Source organism: Danio rerio, chromosome 6 (genome assembly GCF_052040795.2).
Source record: "Danio rerio strain M-AB ecotype USA chromosome 6, GRCz13ab, whole genome shotgun sequence".
Classification (NCBI taxonomy): Eukaryota; Metazoa; Chordata; class Actinopteri; order Cypriniformes; family Danionidae; genus Danio; species Danio rerio.
The window spans coordinates 38,231,647-38,248,730 of record NC_141026.1 but is presented as its reverse complement, the minus strand read 5'-3'; the positions used below and the strand labels follow the sequence as shown (position 1 = coordinate 38,248,730).

At 35.6% G+C, this 17,084-nt stretch overlaps 1 protein-coding gene across 19 annotated transcripts in view; it reads right to left on the bottom strand.

The window, feature by feature from the left end:
- LOC147836423 (uncharacterized) overlaps positions 1-17,084 on the bottom strand; it is a 451,022-nt gene that overhangs the window by 189,566 nt on the left and 244,372 nt on the right. For 10 of the 19 annotated variants that reach the window (XR_015493894.1, XR_015493895.1, XR_015493906.1 and 7 more), the window contains one exon: positions 15,219-15,388. Coding sequence is in view for 8 of the 19 variants with exons in the window: in XM_087257594.1 (XP_087113720.1) it covers positions 15,219-15,388 (170 nt within the window). In the remaining 11 variants the exon portion in view is untranslated. Of the gene's footprint in view, positions 1-3,919; positions 4,255-10,629; positions 12,291-14,251; positions 14,334-15,218; positions 15,389-17,084 lie in introns of those variants that run through there. The other 9 variants (XR_015493887.1, XM_087257595.1, XM_087257596.1 and 6 more) reach the window with 5 other exon arrangements.

Here is a 17,084-nt window from a genome sequence, read left to right as displayed (position 1 = left end):
CTATTGTTATAGCAAATCTCTTTCAACATGGTCAATCTAAATTAACATACAAAAACTAGAGTAAAATAATAACTATCTATAACACAGAAGCTCATACTCATCCAATCCAGGCTTATTGTGGATACGTACCCCTGTATACATTTCCGGAGAGAGCAAAATATGTTGCAGTCTTTCTTTTCGCGAATCCACCTGTGGTCTCTGTGTACATTTTTTTACAGATTTCAAATTTCTCTTGCGAGTGCTTGTTCATATCTGCTGTTCTCAAGTAAATTCATCAGAGGCTGCTGTAAACTGACTGACTGACCGATCGATTTTACCACACTTTCAGATCTTACCACTATCTCATCCTGTTATTTACTGGCGCAGCCTGTGCATGGTCGCATAGCCCTCGCAATGGCTGACGCTGACGCGCACCTCTCAAAAAATGTAGCTACATGTCGGAATGACGTGTTAGTGCAAGCTCTGTAATTGGTCGGCTTGGGTAGCTGTGATGAGTTTGGGTGGTGCTGAGAGCCATGAGCCTGGTGGAGTTAGTGTTTACAAGTGTCGAGTCCCATAAAAAAGTCCAGATGACTAATATGATTAACATTGTTGAATGTCTGCCAGTTCCCGCCTCTCAATGAGTGATTTAGAAACTTGTAGCGTTCATAAAAAACAAAACAGCCAAAAAGAAACATGGCACAGAGAAACATTTAAACCTACTGTCAGCAAGAGTTTTTGAAGTGTTATTGAAGAGCAACACAAACAGCCCACAAATATAAACCAGCCTTAAGCAGTCAGCTGGTTAAGCAGCGCATAAAGAAACCAGTGGTGGCATTACACCGCCCTCATTTTAAATACGAAATGCAGCCATACTGTATACTGTACATGCATCTGGCTACATAATTCACACTCTCCAGAAATGCATGCAGGGGTACAAATTCACACTGAGCCTGTGTTCTGATCATCTTATAAGGTGCTTTACTCAGTGACAAGATTTCCTGACATGAATGAACAGCACAAAGCCCCAAAGGGGGAATTTAATTTCATGTTTAATTGCCAATAAAAAGAAAATCCATTTGATTATGTTAGCATGTAGAAAATGCAGCAGGCATGGATAAGTCTGTTTATGAAACCACTAATAACCCCTTTAAGCTGCGTAATTGTTTTAAATCATCTTAATGCCTTCCTTAAATTCCCTTCTGAGGGTGTTACGGCAAACAGACGACAACACATCCCTTTATGTTGTGACTTTCCAGGAGGCATCTTATCAGAAGCAGTCTCTTTTGCAGCAGCATGGCAAGTTCAAGAAGATGAAATCCCTGTCACACATGTCACCATATTTGAGGCCAACCTCCGAATCCCTCAGAATTGTGGTTGCACAAAGCTGTTATGAATTTGTCACCTCCTGTCGGTTTATCTTACTTTACAGGCAGGCAGACTCTCTCTTTCCTATCTTTCTCATAGAAGCACTCAAACACAAACGCACAATCCAATGCACATATGCACCATATTTCTCCATCTCTGGCCATCTAAATTCCAGAAAGCTGATTTCTTTCGTTTTTTTTTTTTTTATAGCCTGAACCAGAGGTCTAGCTATTATCAGCAAATTATAGGACCGAAATAGAGACGCTTGTATCTACATATGTTAACAGCTTCGTTTTGTCTTTGTCCACACCAATTAGATTTGCACAATGTCAAATATATAACGCATTGTCCCTTTACAAATGTTAAACCCTTTCGCTCAATTAGCTATTCTTCCCTTTTGGTCATACTTCACAAAGGATAACCTAAAGTAAAGGGACTGATAATTGTGCCTGAAATTACGGACATTTCAAAGACTCTTTGAAAGACTCGAAACTCTTCAGAGCTGCAATGACCAACTGTGGAAAAAAAAAGACAGCTGGTTATTTTTTCCAGATCAAAGGATAGTTAATTATGTAAATGCAGCTAATTTTTCAGGATTGGAAAATCTCTTCAATTTAAAAAGCAGAAGCAAAGCAGAAGCAAAGCAGAGGTCAAATACAAGGTGAGCATCCCAGTTAACAAATTTCTGTTCTGTTTTCATTATGATAATATTACTGCAGCATTCATCTAACCTTAAAATAGCAGTTAATTGGTTGACTGTAGTTTATAATTCACAGGTGTTGTTATTCATTTATGGTTTTGAATTGCAGTTAGAGTAAACATATGTTTCAGCTTAGCAAATTGAGTTTTATTGACAATGTTAGTGGTTTGAAACATTGTGATACAGTATAATAATTATAGAAATGCATTCATAAAATAGCAAAACAAAATAAATAAACAGATACTATGTCCCACATTTTGCATTCTAAAGACCCCATGACTTGGGTCATGCTTGGCTACCTGCTTCACAGTGCTGCTCCTTTTTAGTCTTCCCGCCTCTCTAGGCAATCTTAAACTTAGAAATAAGGAAAAATAATTATTGTTGTAATTTCACTATAAAAGATTGTGGCCAATCAAACGCAGCCTGGGGAGTGCATAGTAGTTCAGTGTGGATTACCAGAGTTGGTGTTTTGTTCTGATTTTTAATCAGGATTTTACACTCACAGGATTTGCAAGATGAAGAAACAATGGTGTGAAATGAGTGAAATTAGGTTCACTGTATGTAATTTCCATGCACTGAATTATAAGCATTAATATTTACAATAGTTTTGCTTACATATTAAGAAGGTTGCTGGTTCGAGCCTCAGCTGGGTCAGTTGGCGTTTCTGTGTGGAGTTTGCATGTTCCTCCTGCATTCACATGGGTTTCCTCCAGGTGCTCCAGTTTCCTCCACATTCCAAAGACATGCGGTACAGGTGAATTGGAAAGGCTAAATTTTCCGTAGTGTATGATTATAGGTGAGTGTGTGTGTGTGTTTCCTAGAGATGGGTTGCAGCTGGAAGGGCATCCGCTGCATAAAAACGTGCTGGATAAGTTGGCGGTTCGCTCCGCTGTGGTGACCCTGGATTAATAAAGGGACTAAGCCGAAAATAAATGAATGAATAATGAATGAATGAATGCTTATGTATTACAGTTGCATAAAACCAAAATTTTCATTTCGATTTGATACCTAAATTAAATATCATAATACCGATACCAAATTTATACTACACCATAATTTTTTTCTTTCAAAATATTATTTATTTTCAATATGCTGTCAGCTGAAACAGAGTAAAAACATTTTTAAAAAGTAAAACAAATATAGAAATATCAACTAATCTTGTCAGCACTCCAGCCGAGTTGTTGTAACATAAATAAAATAATTGTAACTTTGTTTAAAAAAATAAAATTAAAAAATAACTAGTTAGACAGACAGAAACATAATCTTTTTGGTCTGGTTCTCAAATAACCTGGAGATGTTGCATGGTCCTCACTGTTCATGACACAGTGATCCTTTCATATTCATATGTAATTACATATTTATATATTAATATTAGGGTGAATAACGTGACCATAAGAGTATCCATTTTTATTTTAAATCAAATAACATTTGTGTCACAACATATGAGAATTTTAGTCTCAACACATTGGTAAAAAAAATTAAATTTTAAATACAAAATCTAAAAAAGAAATGTAAGGTTGAGTACTACACAACTTAAACTATGTATGTCAAGTTTCTAAAGTAAAAAATAATAATTCAGGCTTATGTCATTTATTTTTGCAATATATTGGAATATATTTAGCATGTTTGTGCATGTATATTTTTAAATCATTTAAATAAAAACATGAACTTCATAACATGTTTTATATCATTTAAATACATGATTTGCTTTACTGTATCTCAGATATGAAGGACGGCGCGATCAGCTGCTGTGTTTACTTTTGGCTCGACTGAACTTTGGAGAATGTCGTTTCGTTTTCAGCCGGTTAACACAAAGCAGCACATGCGTCTATTTATCATCAATATAATGTGGAAAATGAGTGATTAAGCACATAAACGCTGACCAAAATCATACGTGATTTATTAATTCATACATGTGAGTCATTCCCGTGATACGGTTCAATTGTGTCGTGTTGAAGTTCACTCAATCGTGCAGCAGAACAGAGCAGATAGACATTCTCGAGGCTGATTTTTGCTTTTGGCTCCCCAGCGTGATCCTCCTCCTTCAGGCCTGCGCTCGACTCTTGTAATGTTTGTGGATATGACTGATACTTGTCCGCACAGACAGAGACTACTCTTACTTTACATTCTTCCTCCAAGCTTCAAGCAGGGCACAGTTGGATGTCATGGTACACTCAGGCTTTGTGATGTTCGTGGGCTTGCCCTGACTGTCGGCAACAAAAGCAAAATAATAAAAAATTGTACTTCGTGAATCAGTTCTAGGGTTCACTGCATTGTTTTGTGAGAGAGAGCGTGTGAAAGGACAACCTTCAGTTCAACAGATCAACACACACACTAAGTATGCCGTAGAAGACCAGCTCTATTGATGAGCACCCACATTAACAGCTGTCACTCAAAAGTCCTAAAAAAACTTCAGAATCGTATCGTTTTGAGAACTAGGGTATTGTGATACTTTTTTAGTATTGATACATCGTCCAACACTACCATGTACAGATGAAGTCAGAATCATTAGCCCACCTGTTTATTTTTTCCCAAATTTCTATTTAACAGAGACAAAAAAATTAAACACATTTCTAATAATAATAGTTTTAATAACTTTTCTCCAATAACTGATTTATTTTATCTTTGCCATGATGACAATGAATAAAATTCTACTAGATATTTTTCAAGATACTTCTATACAGCTTAAATTGACATTTAAAGGCTCTAATAAGGTTAACTAGGCAGGTTAGGGTAATTAGACAAGGTTTTGTATAATGAAGGTTTGTTCTGAAGACTATCGAAAAAATATATAGCTTAAAGGGGCTAAAAATTTTGTCCTTAAAATGGTGTTTTAAAAATGTAATACTTATTTTATTCTAGCCAAAATAAAACAAATAAGACTTTCTCTATATGAAAAATATTATTAGACATACGATAAAAATTTCCTTGCTTTGCTAAACATTATTTGGGAAATATTTTTTAAAAAATTGAAAGAGGGGCTAATAATTCTGACTATGCAGGATTATCTGGAATATGCAGATTTTCAGTTGAATATTGGACCTTGAAAGTAGAATCTTCGCTTTGCATTTATTATGTTTTCTGTGTTTCTAAAAAACAAAAGAATAAATAAAAAATTATTATAATTTACATAAACAATCTAGACAACATCTAATTTCATATAACAGTAACTTTCATAAACTTTTCAACAACAAAGGGTATCAGAGCAAAATGCATAAATAGATACAGGAAAATGTTTGCAAATAGACTTAGTATTTTTTAATAGTGTACGTATTTATAATATTCAAAGAACTTCATTCAAATATCAATTACATTAAAAAAAGATTCCAAAATGTTGTTGTTCTCTCATCACCATAACAACACACACCAAATATTGATGCGGTTAGACTATTTATTATACGTTGATGTTACCCTAAAACTAGAACTAGTCATCTAGCCTTTAATATTACCAGTACGCTTCAGCATATTTATATCTTTGCAGTATAATAAATGTGGTCTCTATATTGCATTATTTTAATGTTTTTTTTTTTTGTTTGTTTGTTACAAAAACACTACATATTTGTATCAACTAAATAAATCAGTAAAGTACAATTCACAGCTGTAAATATCTGTATTATTTGTATAATACTTACCAATTTAATACTTACCAGATCCTTGTTATCCAAACTTGTCTGGTAAAGTAGAGACTTGTGGATTATGACAGTACTCAGCTGTCTGCTACACTAATGGATGCAGACACACTTCACACTGTCTGTAAACAACCATCTAAACTTTCCAGCTTTCATATTCAGATAAACATGGTGAACTTGTGGCTGTTTACTGCTCGTTATACTACTTAAACAGAAATGCATTGCGCTCATATTTTATGTGTGCAGTGTATGTTTGTGGGCCATTAAATATCAGATATTCAAACAGGGCAGGTGCAGAGATGACACTTCGTGCTAAAAAAGTGTGTCTTCATACACACTTTAAAGTCTTTTACTCGAGCAAGGGTCTGCTGTTCTTCCAGATGTCACTACCGGTGGCAGTTTAAACAGGTTTTGTGAAAGCAGGTAGAATAACAATATCAGCATGTTGGGTAATGTATAGAGAGGTATGTTTTGAGCTGGGCTTCATTTTTTTTTTTTACTGCAGGAAACTGAATATTTACCATCAACCAACAGATTTGGAGACCTGGTTGACTGCTAAATTGCATAGATAATGGATAAAACAGACCAAATTGTAGTTCTCAAATGTATTCAGAGGTTGTTTAAAATGAGAAAGACAAAAATGGAGCAAATCCAAAAAGTTCTAATGCATGTTGATTTGCATTGTTTAAAACATCAAGATATACACTCACCGGCCACTTTATTAGGTACACTTGTCAAACTGTTAACACAAATTTCTGATCAGCCAATAGAGCATCAGAATGGGGAAGAAAGGTGATTTAAGTGACTTTGAACGTGACATGGTTGTTGCTCTGAGTATTTCAGAAACTGCTGATCCACTGGGATTTTCAAGCACAACCAACTCTAGGGTTTACAGAGAATGGTCAGAGAAAGAGAAATTATCCAGTGAGCGGCAGTTCTGTGGGTGCAAATGCCTTGTTGATGCCAGAGATCAGAGGAGACTGGCCAGACTGGTTGGAGCTGATAGAAAGGCTACAATAACTTAAATAACCATTCATAACATAAATAACCATTCACTTTGGAATGTGTTGAAACTGGTGATTCGCATCATGGATAAGCAGCAAATGTGTAATGCTATCATGTCAATATGAACCAAAATCTCTGAGGAATATTTTAAATACATTTAGAATCTATGCCATGAAGAATTAAGGCAGTTCTAAAGGCAAAAGGGGTCTAACCCGGTACTAGTAAGGTTTACCTAATAAAGTGGTCGGTGCGTATATATAAAGTGCATAGGAAATAGTTTTAATAACTAATTTATAATTACTAATTTATTCTGTTTTTGCCATGACGACAGTTCATAATATTTGTCTAGCAATTTTTCAAGATGCTAATAATCAACTTAAAGTCCGATTTAAAGGCTTAACTAAAGTTCAATTAGATTCATTAGGCAAGTTAGCTTAAGTAGCCAAGTTTTTTGACAACAATAGTTTGTTCCATAGCCAATAAAAATAATACATTAATCTTAACGGCAGCTAATAATATTGAATTTAAAAATAATTTCAAAAAAGGTAAAACTGCTTTTATCTCAGTCAAACTAACAGAAATAAGACTTTCTACAGACGAAAAACATAATTAAAGAATCACTGTGAAAATGTCCTTGCTCAATTAAACATTGGGAAACATTGGAAAATATTTCAAAGAAAAAAAATACAAATTTCCTATTAGTGCTAATAATTTTGCCTTCAACTTTATGTGCACTATTTACACATGGACTAATTTAGACATTAGAAACGTGTTGTGAATCTCAAGTCTCGACATCAGACCATTGCATTCAATAAAGAACAAAGACAACAAGAAAGATTTACATTTACAGCTATCTGTGAGCAGATAATTACCACCGCTGGAAAGCACTTTAGACAAAATGAATGAGGATTGCTCTTTGTGTTCCACAATCCTTTCTGCAACAGTCCATCATACAAACCAATTAGCCTTCATGTGTCCGCGCTATTTGCAAGCAGCATTACTAAACTTCAAAGCTTGTCTTTTTTGGTCCTATGTGCATGTCAGCAGCCAGCTCTGAGTCCTATTTATCCCTCCATTAAAGTGACCGTGAAGGATGGATTCATAAATAGCCTGGCCAATTAGTTATGCTTGACTTTTATTCAGCTCCCATTGTGGACACCCCAGTGTTTTTGTATGGTGGACAAATCGCAGTTGTGGAAGTGAATGTCACCGGGGTCACCGTGTCATTGTTGGTATTCTCACCTTGAGAGTCTCACATGCTGCAGCACCATCTGCTCTGACTGAGGGAGAGTGGACAGCACTGACTCAGACCATCTGACCTTGTTAAGAGCAGGCTGTGAGGTTCAGGAGATGCCACTAATTATATAACGTGCATTGACAGACACAGACTTGCACTGGCGGAAAGCACTCAAATGTGGAAGTGCTCATGGACTCACACGGTGAAAATTGCTGGATTGACAGCTTGGATAGTCTATGTGTGCAGTGGAGGTAAACATCAAAGTTCTCTGGCGCTGTGGTGTGGTGTTTCAGCTTTCTGCGTGGTAGTTCTAAGATTCGTGAAAATGGATGAGGACGCCTTTTATTTATTTGTTTGGTGGTCATGATGGCATTTGATAATGTACTCGTTGAAATATATAATGCTTTAGAATAAATGAGAAGTACATTATAAGATCATTAGTGTACACTACAATTAAAAAATGAGATTAAATGTGTTCATTTAATAAATACGCATAATTAAATGTTCAAATAAGCTAAGTATCCATAAGCACTGTCAGTTTAATTATTTAGCCATTTAATTATACTTGCTTATTAAATAATATATTGTGAATTATGAATTATTTAAGTATTTTCAATTATTAACAACATCATTAATTATATATTTTAACCCTCTCGGGTCTGAGGAGAGGAGGGTTAAGCCCTGGAGAAATTATGACATGCCCTTACATAGGTGTACTTTTGAGTTTCTTATAAACATATTAATGGCTAAACTCTTATGACATTGTATTAAATGCAAACCACAATTTTCTAATTATAAAATGATGTGGAAATCAACAAGGCAACACATGAACATTTTTTTAAAAAACTGGTTAGGAATATGTTTTTAGAAAGCCATATGTAAAAAAGTCGCAATATCATAATACTGGTGGTGATTGAGATGACAAAGACCTTTCCCAAATGTATATTTACATATAGATTTTTATTTATTTAAATTTAACCCCTCTGGACCTTGTGTCTATTACAATGGACATCACATGTCAGCCCATGTTTTTTTTTGTGTGTTTTAAGCTTTTCTTCTAATTAGATTAAGTTTTTGTTTGCCTCCAGACTGTGTCTGTAAAGTTTCTTTGAACACAATGTAGCTGTTTTTTTGTTTCCTGTGCCTTTAATACTGGTTTTCTCCACGCACCGTTTCTACATGCCTCTCAGAGTGTCCCTCAATCTCCGGCTGCATCAGATTAAAGCCTGGTGTATACTTCTGCGTCAAGTGACCGAGGTAACCCACGGCGCATGCGACGCGCATAGCTGTCCAGTTCTACTTCTGCATGTTGTTTCTGTTGGTCTGCATTAACACTTCCGAAATACTAAGTAGCAGTGAGGTGTTAATGTTACTCTGTGTTGAGTTTCTGCGCTGGTGTTTTGTTTTTTCTGAACGCTTCCTGAATGTACAAGTGGCTCAAACTCGCTAATTTTAAGGCAGGAACTGGCGGACGTGCAACAACTTTAACTGTAAGGTAAACACAAAACAAAACTTTCCATCCGGAGCTCCTTCACGGGACTCTTCAATTGTAAACAATCGCTCCATCAGGCTTGCGCGGCTCTAGGTTCCATACTATACTTTATGTTTCCATGTTATACTTTATGTTTTTGTACAAAATAAACCTGATTTACCGTCCAAAAACTGGGATTGAACCGTCTTCTTTTATAATTGTACTGACATGCGGTTTTGACGATAAAAATGGTAAAATATCAATAATTTATTACAAACATGCATTGTTTTAAAAACCTTTTAAACTAGTTGAATTTTTATATTATAATTTGGTCTCATTTATCAAAGCCTCAAGAACTTTGAAAACGTATTTTTTACATTTTTCAAAAACTCAGAATATAATTTGGGAAAAGAAACTACTGTACGTGAGATGGTGTGTTCTAGTGTTTCTGCTAGTTTTAACTAGTTACCAAATCTAAACTTGCACTGTCAGGTGATATCGTGATGAAGCTCGCCTCCACACTTCCAGAAGGTCAAAACTACAATATCTACTCAGACAACTACTTCACCTGTATCGCCTGTGTTTTCAAACAAAAAGAACTGTCCAAAGGACTATCATGGCAAGTCAACAAATAAAAACTTACACTGATGGCCCGTTTCCACTGACTGGTACAGTACGGTAGTGTATGGGTTGGTATGGCTCACCTTAATCAGGCTTGCGTTTCCACTGCTTAAAGGGTACCAAGGGTACCCTTTTGGTGGCCATGGCATACAACAAAGTTTCAGTCGACACCATTCTTGCTCAAGAAAATGTTAAAGCTGTACGGGTCATTCACATATCATATGAGAAGCATAAACAGAGGCTTTATACACAAATACTTGTGTATAAATGTTCATTACTAACCTTTCTATGAACATGATTTGATTATAACTACAGATCACTGACGGTGCGAAATAGCCTACTGTAATGTCTGCGATTATATAAAATAAATAAATGCAGCATATGAACACTTACAGACCCCTATAGTGTCCGATATGTTACCAATTACAGAAAAAAAAACTACACACAGCAAACATTTAGTTCTTATTTGGGTTCAAAAACAACACAGAATATAGCCCACAGTCAGTGCAAACCTCTCATCTGTGTCTTTAATCTTCACTTTCGTGTTTGTCTTTTTCTTTTCTGAAACTATCAGATGTTGGAACCACTTCAATACTCACGCACACGTTATTATCATCAGCTCAAGAAGTTTGTTATTTCAAATACAGATGCGATTGCGAGCTCCCTGGAGAAAGCGAAACCAATTGCACTTTTAGTAGTCTCGTAAAACAAAATGAGTACACAGCCGATTTAGTTCTTCTTGGCTCTCTGTCTGTACATCAAGACAACGACAAGGCTTGTTTGAGCTCAGGTCAACCATGGCTCGTTATTATATGCATATAATATCATGATGTAATCTCTCGGCTGTGCATTAAAAAAATTCTTCTGCTTCTGGGATGTTCTCTGTAAACCAATAGCCTTCAGTTGCATGTCTAGCTCAGCCTTATGGTACCCTTTAGGCCTACTTGGTACCCTTTGCATAGGGTTACCAAAAAGTGGTACGGTACGGTTAACTGTTAGGTACGCTTTGTCAGTGGAAACGGCCATAAAAGCGTACCGAACCGATCCGTACTGTACCACTCAGTGGAAACGGGCCATGAATGTAACCAAATTGTGTTTTCGAATATTTTTATTAATAAATGCTTATTCATTAAAAAACAATATGATTGTTCTATGATTATTACTTATGATATATACTGTATAGGGCTAAGTAAGTGAATAACCCTGCAAATAAATGCTTAAATGCTCTGTACACCTGTCCACACAAAGTGAGTACAAATACAATTCTGCACACATCTAGGCCCAATGTTGCAATATTACAACATTTCCCTAAAAACTTACCAAAATGTAAAATAAATAAATAAATAAATAAAAATATGTAATTCTTATATCAGAGGCCTCCTAAAACAATATCTGAGGGGTTAAAAGAATTTGCTCATTTTGTTTTGTTTTTTTTTGTATTTGGGCCTTGCAGGGTTAAACATTTCTCATTTTGAATAACTTAATCAAAGCATTATCATTTAAATAAAAATTGTATCTAAAATCAAAATATACTTTGTTTAAATATACAGTACAACAGACAAAACTAAATGACTATTAATCAATAATTATAAAAAAAAACAAAAACTACATTAGCATCTCAATGATACTAAAAAAGCATTGAAAGGTCAAAAGCTACAAGAACTACTGTGCAGCGCAATATAATATGTTGTCCATAATGACCAGACAACTAACGACCCTCATCGGTTTGGTCTAAAATATGACATCGCCACACAATGATGAGCTAAAAATACTGTACATTACACAAAGTGACCTAAACTCAGGCACGCGGCACTGCTCTAATTCAGTCGACTATTCAGGGAAACTGCGAAAGAAAGAGCACCGCCACACTTCAGAGCACAAGGCACCCACAGCCCCTGCCAAATTATTTTTCACAGCAAACAATTTATTGTTTTCTCCGAGCGGCATTCGACTTGAACGATCCTTGCGACTCCCTGAAGGAAATAGTCGCACTGAGGCAGAGGAGAGTGTTTCATGAAGTGTGTCCCAATGACAGATGGCATTTTCACAAGCTCTGGCAAACCTGGCCCCGCCACTGGAATAGCAGCTAATTGCTGAAGTGGTGACCATCATGAAAGAAGGCACAACTAACCTTTTGTCTGTCTGGAGTGAAAGCGTAATTGTCGGAGAAGAAAAAAAAGGCACAGGGCAGAAACTTACTAAAGTTGCACTCTGAAAAGTTCGGCAGGCAGGCAGACAGTACTGGACTACCTTTTATTCAGGAAAACACATGAAGTACTACTGTGGAAGAAAGCACAGGGACATTCTGTATGTCACAACTTGCTCTTTTGTGGCTGACTGTCACAATACAATATTGGGTACACTTAGAAAACAGTCATTTAAAGGTAGAGTGTGTAGTGGTTAAATTAAGTATTGTGGTCCAAATTCAAAATATTGTCAATGCTTTATACTTTGTTGTTGTTTTTGTTTTCGCCAGGACCCTCCTCAGAGAACATAATGAACACACATGTAGCCAGATTGTTAACATAATAAGTTCACAAGCATTCCTAAAGAGCATTGCAGCATCCCAATTCACATACTTATACTACACCCTAAAATTATTTATTTATTTATTTATTTTTTTGTGAAGGAAAAATATATACTTTAGAGCAGTGGTTCCCAACCTGGGGTCCGCGCCCCCCTAAGGGGGGCGCCAGAGTTCACAAGGGGGCGCGGGAGAGGATAAGTGTTGAGGTAGAAAAGGCATAAAAATGCTCCACTATTATATAGGGCTGTACAAGTAATCCAAAATGCGATTTGGATTTCAAACAATTATAAAAAAAGCATTAATCAAGATAAACGATTATATGCATCATATACCGCCCCCTTTCCAGTTGTACAAGTGTTGCGAAAGACCGGGTGCCTATGTGTGTGTGTGGCGTGATTTTTTTTCCCAAACCAGTTCAGCGCAAACCACGCCCCCTACGCGAAATGGTCAAATAGGTGTCAAAACGCGGTGTTTAGTGATTATTTAGATTAACCCTCATTTGTGTAATAAACAAACGAGTTGAGGTTTAAAAGACGTGAAAGAGAAACCATTAAAGAGAAAGCGCAAAATATTCCTGCTGCCGCCTGTTTTTATGATTAATCAAACAAGGAGAAAATGTTTCTCTGCTCTTGACTGAAGGATTTTTGTAGCTAAAGTGTTTTTCTTACAGTGGAGATGCTTAAAGCACAGTTTGTTTTATATTTTTATTCTATTGTATTTATTTCTCTTTCCTTTGCAGGGTGGAAAATAACTGTATATATATACACTTGAAGTCAGAATTATTAGCCCTCCTGAATATTAGCAACCCTTTTCCTGCCCAATTTCTGTTAAATGGAAAGAATATTTTATTAACTTATTTCTGAACATAATAGTTTTGATATCTCATGTCTAATTACTGATTTCTTTTATCTTTGCTATGATGACAGCACATAATATTTTACTAGATATTTTTTCAAAATACAACTATTCAAATTAAAGTGCAGTTCAAAGGCTTAATTAGGGTAATTAGGCAAGTCGTTGTATAACAGTAGTTTCTTCTGCAGACAATCAAAAATATATATTGTTTAAGGGGGCTAATAATATTGTCCTTAAAATAGGTTTCAAAATATTTAAACCTGCTTTTATTCTAGCTAAAATAAAACAAATAAGCCTAGAAGAAAAAAAAAATATTAGAGGAAATACTGTTAAATTCCTTGTTCTGTTAAACATAATTTGGGAAATATTTATGTAAAAAAAAAATTCTCAGCAGCGCTAATAATTTTGACTTAAACTGACAATCCATTTGAATAATTGTGATTACAATTATGACCAAAGTAATTGTGATTATGATTTTTCCCAAAATCAGCCCTACTATTATATATGTATTTTTAAGTACCAAAAAAAAAAATCAACACACATGCTTAAAATTTCAACATAATAGTAAAAATAATTAAAATAAATAATTTTAAATTATTTTTTACATTTTGCTCACTTGCGCAATGTGCTTGTCCAACTTCTCGTAAAGGCAAAATCAAAACAAAAATGGCAGAGAAACGTCAATGCAATGATTCTTCAGAGGCGAAGAAAAGCCAAGAAAAGTTAAGACAAAGCCTATCTAAATACACATTGCTTTAGAGTGTGTAACAGAAAAGTATGCAAGCTTTGAGACATGCTACTTCATCGTTAACAGATCGTTGTGTTGCTGAGCCCTGTCAATCATCCACATATGTCATATTTAATTTCCTACCTTATTGGAGAAGCAGCAGCAGGTTAATCTCCCATTCACTAGTCTTTCAGGCAGAGAAATCTCCTCAGCTCTTTGGGTAATTAGATTCAGACGTTAATGTCCAAACACGTCTTTATCAGTATAAGTTCAGTATTATTGTTGCAGATAATATAAAACAGACAATGAGATTTAAATGTTTTCCAGTTGGCTAGATATTAATTAACAGTCATTCAAACATACACTACCGCAGCCTCTCTACTGGATAGTTGGTCTCGCGAATCCATCATGTTTGTAGTTTATTTAAACTTTTCACCTGCGATTGTAGTTCTAATCAAATGCATGTCTCAAGTGCAATGTAATGTGGGCAATATCAGCTGTTAGATTTTGGATGGTTCAATACTTAAATTTTTTAGCGGAAATAGTAAACCATCCGGGAACCTTTGGCATACTCGTTTCAACAGATTTGGGATGGGGCGACCCGGTGGCGCAGTAGGTAGTGCTGTCGCCCCACAGTAAGAAGGTCGCTGGTTCGAGCCTCAGCTGGGTCAGTTGGCATTTGAAAAAAAGCGTAAACATCTAATGCATCTAATCTGATTGCAGTGCCACAAACTGACACTTTTATTTCCTTTTCACAGTATTTTGTTCTTTTTGAAAATATTTTTGTTACTCAACCCTGTTCCATAATGCTATAACAATGGCTTCATAATGATTTAATGTGCAATACAATGTACCACACCTAGCATTCGACTTGTGTAAAGATTTGTAAAGATATATTATTTATGATACAGGCAGATTATTCACATAAATCCCAGCTTATCTTTATGCACTATTATGCGTCACGTCTCATGACTGAGTACTTTAGCAGACTAGCAAGGTTTCTATCAAATATAACATGCATGTTCAGGACTTCAGGCTTCAGTATGTCTACTGTTGTTTATTTCCACCAAACAAGGAAAGATATTCTGAAATCACTTACTTGTGGCTTGCTGTTAATAATGCAGATGTGATTGTGAAGAGGCGTGCAGTGTTGGCTTTGGACAGAGCGAGTGATCGGGCCTCCTGATGCTCGGTGATGACTCTGGCTGAGAGGATAATCACTGATGTGGCCCGTCTCTCCCTCCACGCGAGACTGTTTTCATCCGGCTCCTAATGGAACACACATGCTTTAGCACATTGTTTAGCCAACAGTTTATCATAATTAAAGTCAAGGAGCATAGCCATATGGTGTCTGACCAGCACTTCCCTCTGTATTTTCTGGCAGTAAATCAGATGAACTTGTAGTTTTTTTTTTTTTTCCCGATACTTTTTATTTTTTAAGTTCCAAATCAAGCAATGGTCAGATCACTTGATTTTTTATTGATGGTTATGAAAGTAACTATGTCAGATTATGCAAAGTGTCTCTTGTCTCTAAAAAAATCTTAAAACGTGGACAGCAAATGTGCCAGTCTACATCATCCTGTGACGTCTACGATAAGCGTTATTTCCCAAAACAGTCACAATTATTGCTATAACAATATTTCTTATCTCAATTTCATTTACTTATTTCATTTATTTCAATCTCTTATTATTATTTAAGGGCATCTGCTATAACATAGGATCAAACATATATTTATTTTTAATAATAACATATTTTCTTTTAAATCTTAAAGTGTATTTTCCAGCCGGTTGCTTATTAAACACTCCCTTGACTTAATTGGCCTTGAGTGGGAAGGAGAAAATGAAAACACATCAGCACCGAGAAAAAATCAGATGCTCAAGACAAAATAACAACATATTAAAAAATTAACAAATATATGACAGAGGTTTGTGATACAACAATTACAGTGATGCATTGATTAAATCCTTATTTCCCATGGAGCAAAACAAATCATCCACCCGCACTTATGTAGTGGACGGCCTCAAACAAAAACATAATTTGTATATTTTGTTTGCTATAATTTGCATTTTAATTTTAATGTATTTTTGTTGGTCAGCTATCTACAAGATAAACAAGAACAATGAATAACATCTGAGGTGAAGTGCTTCAAAACCAGTCCACTATATGCTTCATTGTCAAAGCACACACTGGTTTGTTAAATAAAATAAAATCTAGCCTAAATAAAATTGAAATTCAAATAAACCTATATTAAAACTGACTGTTAATGAACAAATCGTCCACATCCAGTCAGTTTCAGTTTTATTAGTTTAATCAAGTAAAATGAAAACACAAGGCAGGCTTTTACAATTTAGCAGCACTGAATGTGTTCCGAGATTATCTCGGAAAAAGAACTCGGTTGGAAGGCTAAAAAAACTCAGAAGCTCATTGTGAGAATAGAGATTGTTGCCAGACTGTCAGATAAAATTGCTTAAAACACTTTAGAGAAAGTACTGTAGTTAAAGTTTACATAATCAATGATTGATTTTATTCACCTGAGACCCACCGATAAGTAAATAAGCAGCTTATTTTTGATTACCTGACCCACAGATACAGATATAACTGAAAAAATGATGTGCTCCTTTTGCCCAGTGTCATCCACATGACGTAACTCGTTGTGAAGAATCGGGAAAGATTAAACATGCTAGACTTTCTGCGATGGTGTCGTAAAGCATTTTAGAAATGGATTGTTGTGAACTATGTATGCCACACCCGATTGAATCTTGTGTCAAGTCACGATACCCATTTGTCATTTATGACTCCCCATGAAACCCTACGTCAAGGAAATTGTGTCAAAATCGAGACACAATTGTGTGATTTGACCGGGGCTTTACATGATTTATGTGCTGCTCCTATTATTTTCTTCATACTGTGTAACATATTACATGTGTTTTTTACGATTGTGGGTTTCTGTGTGTATGTATTACA